The 5,301-nt window shown below is 35.6% G+C and overlaps 1 protein-coding gene and 1 pseudogene across 2 annotated transcripts; one reads left to right on the top strand and one right to left on the bottom strand.

The window, feature by feature from the left end:
* The first annotated feature begins 534 nt into the window (after positions 1–534).
* On the top strand, positions 535–2,573 carry LOC147530699 (glucan endo-1,3-beta-glucosidase 8 pseudogene; annotated as a pseudogene). The gene has a single exon (XR_015227851.1). The product of XR_015227851.1 is annotated as a glucan endo-1,3-beta-glucosidase 8 pseudogene (transcript).
* A 57-nt stretch (positions 2,574–2,630) lies between these two features.
* On the bottom strand, positions 2,631–3,812 carry LOC147530698 (zinc finger A20 and AN1 domain-containing stress-associated protein 8-like). The gene is made up of 2 exons (XM_086648887.1): positions 3,677–3,812; positions 2,631–3,374 (listed from the first exon to the last, which is right to left on the bottom strand). Exon 2 carries the CDS (start codon positions 3,357–3,359, stop codon positions 2,877–2,879), a length of 483 nt encoding a protein of 160 aa, XP_086505013.1. The 5' UTR covers positions 3,360–3,374; positions 3,677–3,812; the 3' UTR covers positions 2,631–2,876.
* Between the last annotated feature and the right edge of the window lie 1,489 nt (positions 3,813–5,301).

The following is a 5,301-nucleotide window of genomic DNA, read 5'->3' as shown; positions in this document are numbered from 1 at the left end:
TTGTATGTTCAAATATTCACTGGACATTGTTAGTTGTGCTCAAGCATTTCAATTTTGCTCCTACCATAGGTTTTTTATATTATTTTAATCAGACTTTTCCCTTATTGGCCCATTCTTTTTTGGACATTTGGCCAACCTCTCAATGAATCCATTGTTTTTTTTGTCTACAATTGGTTGCCCAAGTGATCCAATATGTTGACATAAACTCTAAAATTCTGGAGGTTCCAATTTCGATTCCCAAAAGAGGTGGTTTCCATGATTTATTGAACTTGGATTACTAAGGTATAAATAATGTTGTTGGGTTTTAGGCCATAATTTAGTTGGACTATAGACCCGTTCTCTGTAAGAGTTTGATTCAGCAGTTTCGTGCTTATCAAATCTTTGATGTATCAATGCCAATGTAATGACTATCGCAGAGCGTAGTCAATTTCCAAAAAAAAAAATGAGTCCTTTTTTTAAATTCGTGTTGTCATAAAAATCAGAAATTTTAGGCACATTCATTAAGAGTGGAAGGAATCAAACAACATCATTGTTGTAATTGATGGACAAGAAACAATCCCTCTCTCTCTCTTCCAACTTTCACTGGACTTAATTTCCAACCATTACAAGATTCTTCCCAAAATAAATAAAAATTCAACAAACTCTTTTCTTTGCTGTTGAAAAAAAAAATTCAACAAACTTGCTCTTCTATCTCCTACCCATTTGTTTTATTTTCCTTCTTTTTCATGAGTATCTTCTGACTACACCATTCATTTTCTCTTCAATATCTTCATCTATAGAATACTCTCTCTCTCTCTCTAACACAGAGGGTCAAATCATGGGTCCAGCAGAGACCCCACTCAGATGGATTATCTCCTCTTACTGCATATCAATATTATGGGCCATTACAATCACAACAACAAATGCAGCAGCAGTGGTGAATTTGGGTGTGAATTGGGGTGGAATGGCATCCCACCAGATGCTTCCAGCAACAATAGTTCAGATGATAAAAGACAATGGAATAAAAAAGGTAAAATTATTTGAGTCAGATTCATGGACTGTCAAGTCATTAGCTGGGACAGGAATGGAAGTCATGGTTGCTATTCCAAATGATAAATTGTATCATTTTAGTGATAAATATGATCATGCTAAAGATTGGGTTAAACATAATATTTCAATCCATATGAACGATGGTGGTGTTGATATCAGATATGTAGCAGTTGGAAATGAAGCTTTCTTAAAGAGCTACAATGGCAGTTTCATGAAGACATTATTTCCTGCAATGCAAAATATTCAGAAAGCTCTTAATGAAGCTGGTTACGGCGACAAGATTAAAGTTACTACCCCTCTAAACGCAGACGTTTACGAGGGCGACAAACCCTCTGACGGAAGATTCCGTTCCGACATAAAAGATCTTATGACACAAATTGTAAAGTTCCTACACGATAATAAATCAGCTTTTGTCGTGAACATCTACCCATTTCTTAGTCTCTATCAAAACCCTAACTTCCCTTTCGATTTTACATTCTTTGACGGAGGGGGTAAAGCACTAGACGATAATAATAATCACTACAGTAACGTTTTCGATGCAAATTATGATACACTTGTTTATGCTTTAAAAAAAGCTGGTGTTCCTGACTTGAAGATTATTGTTGGTGAAGTTGGTTGGCCTACTGATGGAGATAAGAATGCAAACACCAACCTAGCTACAAAATTCTATAATGGGCTCCTAAAGAAGTTAGCAAGTAATAAAGGAACTCCATTAAGACCTGGTCATTTAGATGTTTATCTCTTTAGTTTACTGGATGAGGATCTTAAGAGTGTAGCTCCAGGAGCTTTCGAACGACACTGGGGGATTTTTCGGTACGATGGAAAACCTAAGTTTCCGATGGATCTAACAGGACAAGGACAAGAGAAGTATTTGGTAGCAGCTAAAGGAGTGGAGTATTTAACAAAACAATGGTGTGTTTTGAACAAAGATAAGACAAAGGATATGAGTCATGTCCCGGACGACGTGAACTATGCTTGCTCACTTGGGGATTGTACGGCTTTAGGCTATGGATCTTCTTGCAACAAGTTAGATACGTATGGGAATATATCGTATGCGTTTAATATGTACTTCCAGATGCAAGATCAAGATGTTCAAGCTTGTGATTTTCATGGATTAGCAAAGTTGACGACAGAAAATGCTTCGACTGAGAGTTGTTTATTTCCTATTCAAATAGTGAATGCAGGAGTGAGGGTTATCGACCTCATGACTATAACAAGCTCGATGTCGTTATTGTTGATTGTTTCAGTGATATTAATGTAGGAGAAACTTCATTTATTCTTTCATGTGTGTACTGTTATGGTTCAACAGAGCCGGGAGTAACGGCTGGCAAAGAAGTCTCTCGCACGCAAGGAGATGCTGCTGCTGGATGTCACGGTTCTGGTGTGCTATGATCCTTCTCTCTGGAACAATTGAGGGCAAGCTTAACAGCAGCGAGCTTCGCTTTCAGAGCGAAACGAGCCGCGCTAGCCTATTACGTTTGATTAAAAGTTTATGTAATATTTATCTACGTACGTGAATATAAACGAGCTCTCTTTCAGTCAAATGATCACTACTAATTAGAGTCTGACAGAGTTAGATCATCTTAACAATGCAAATCATATGATCATCATCTTCTTCATAGCTTGATTGACATTTTTTTCCAAAGAGAATGAAAACAAAGATCTACTTGTAGTAAACAACATATAAGAACCAAACTGTACAAGTGAAGTGCATAAATAAACACATTGAGAAGAAATTTATTTCAAAAGATAAAAGAGAGAAATCGTTACCGTCTTTTTCATATAGCGAAGTTCCCTTAATAAACTTACAGAAAGCATTTTAAAACCCTTCCCCGTAGCCATTGCCATCAAATCTTCTCAATCTTGTCAGCCTTCACAACAGGATTTGCTTTGGTGATTGCGTCTTGTGCTGCACTTTTGTAGTCGAATACGCAATTGTGCTTGTCAGTGTAGCGATGGAGAGAACAAAATATCTGATCGCAACGACACTTAAAGCCCGTTAATCCAACTCGTTTTCTACATAAACTACAACGATTTGCAGGCCGGTCCCCTGGATTTTTAGAGCTAGCCCCTTCCTCATTAAGAATTGTAGTATTAGTTACTTGATCTTCTTCTATTACCTTTCCAATAATGGGTTTATCAATTTCCTTGTCAACCAAAGCAAGAGAAGCTTTAGATTGCTTAAGGAAGAAATCTTTGTAACATTTTGAACAGAAATTGTTTGTTGCAGCAGTTCCAAAGAACCCACAATTATTAGCACAAAGGGTAGGAGAATTGGATGTTTGATAACTAGTTTCTTCAACTTCTCTTTTATGACTTTCTTGCTCCATCTCCACAAAGAAACCCTAAAACCCAGATAAAAAGATAATAAACCCTAATTTTCACAATCACCAATAATCAAGCATACTTTAGTTCACCTAAAGGTTGACCAACTTCACACAATTTGGCCATGATTGGAAAATGAAAACTCCAACAAATTTAGCCTCTAAATTACAAATTAAACCTAGATTACCAGCAAAATCTTTTAATCTATGACATTTAAACCTAAATCACAATTCCAGAAAAGAGAAGAAGAAAAAGAAAGTAGTAAAATCAGAATATATAAGGATATATGAAAGGTAAAGGACTAGATATTGAAATTACAAACCTGATACGGAGAGATCTTTTTTTTTCTTTCTGAAGTATTTGTTAGGGGTAAGTAGATTGAAGGTGGGGGATGGATGATATAATTTTATCGGCGAAGAGGATGAGATACCCTCTCTCGCCCAAAGATCATAAAATGAAAGATATTATTTTTTTTTCTCTCTCTAGTTAGTTGGAAAAGTATACAAATGTGTAACCTTTGCTTTCAAGTTTGATTTTGGGGGTTCTTGAGAACAATGATGATAGGGGGACTCCCTGTGCATACTCCCAGGTGAACTCCCCCTTACAATGACCAGGTTATTGCGATCTTTTCGTAGTTTTGTCTGATTGAAAAGACCAAAATGACATTGTCATGTGACGTGGAGTACACTTGAGAGTATCTTTAGGGAGTCCCCAATTCATTTTCCTCTTGAGAATTCATCTTATACCGCTGTACTTTTAATCCAGTATGCATGCGGTATTATGCTACCAGTGACTAAATTACCAACCCCACAAATTGGCAATAATTTTTGGGTTTGAGGTCCAAAAAAAACTATCTCTAAACACACTTTTAGTCCACCCTAATGTAAATATGAAATATTAAATTAAATTCTTAATGTAAATAGAAATCTAGTCCAATTGGGTTCATCTTCATACAAAACACATATCTCTAGGTTTCCTATTAAACTATAATATCAATAACGACCTTGCATATATAAATCCTCAAAAATTCGGTTGCCTTTTTTATCTCCACTTTCACTCTCCAATCTCCTCCATAATAGAAACTATTTATTCTCTCCATCGATAACCCAAACCCAAACCCTTTTTGTTCTCTCTCTAAAACCGAAACCCTTCTGTGATACGGAAGTCATTATTCATCCTCCATTTTTGAAGCTCGAACCATTATATTTCTAATTCCTTCATCAAATAACCAGGTTCGCAATCATCTTTCTGTTTAATATTTGATTCATCTTTCTGTTTATTTGATGAAGGAGAAACCATTATTCATTCTTCTGTTTAAATATTTGATTCATATTTCTGTTTATTTGATTCATCGTTTGTGATTCAGAAATCATTATTCATCCTCCATTTTTGAAGCTAGAACCATTAGAAACATAAATTCCTTCATCAAATAACCAGGTTCGTAATCATCTTTCTATTCAATATATGATTCATCTTTCTGTTTAATGTTCATCATCATCTTTAAGCATCTTCATCTTTCTGTTTGAATAAACTTTGTTTTGAACTTTAATTTATCTATATCATCTTTAAACATCTTCATCGTTATAATCTCTCTCTCTCTAAGATTCATTATATGTTCTTTCATCATTCTTAAATCCTGTTTACATATTCATTATCTTCGATTATGATATCACTGTATCCATGTCTTTTGTTAATTTTCATTATTTAGGTTTTGAATTTTGATTTGTTAAAACCTTTGTTTTAATCAGAATAAGGGTTTCCTTACCAATTTTGAACCAAATGAAGGTTTCCGTACAATTCAAATGTAACAAATATTAAATCACCACCAGACCGCACACCACCAACCCCCGACCAAACACCACCATAGAAAGGGCTTTGTGAACTCGCCGGATCTTTGAAACCTCGGCAGATCTAGCGAGGGTTTAGCCTGGCCTGATCTTCGATTCT

Source organism: Eschscholzia californica, unplaced genomic scaffold (assembly GCF_041429995.1).
Source record: "Eschscholzia californica isolate CP2 unplaced genomic scaffold, dmEscCali1.0.p SCAF_6, whole genome shotgun sequence".
Lineage (NCBI taxonomy): Eukaryota > Viridiplantae > Streptophyta > Magnoliopsida > Ranunculales > Papaveraceae > Eschscholzia > Eschscholzia californica.
Note: the sequence above shows the minus strand (reverse complement) of the source record. Positions and strands in the feature narration are given on the sequence as shown.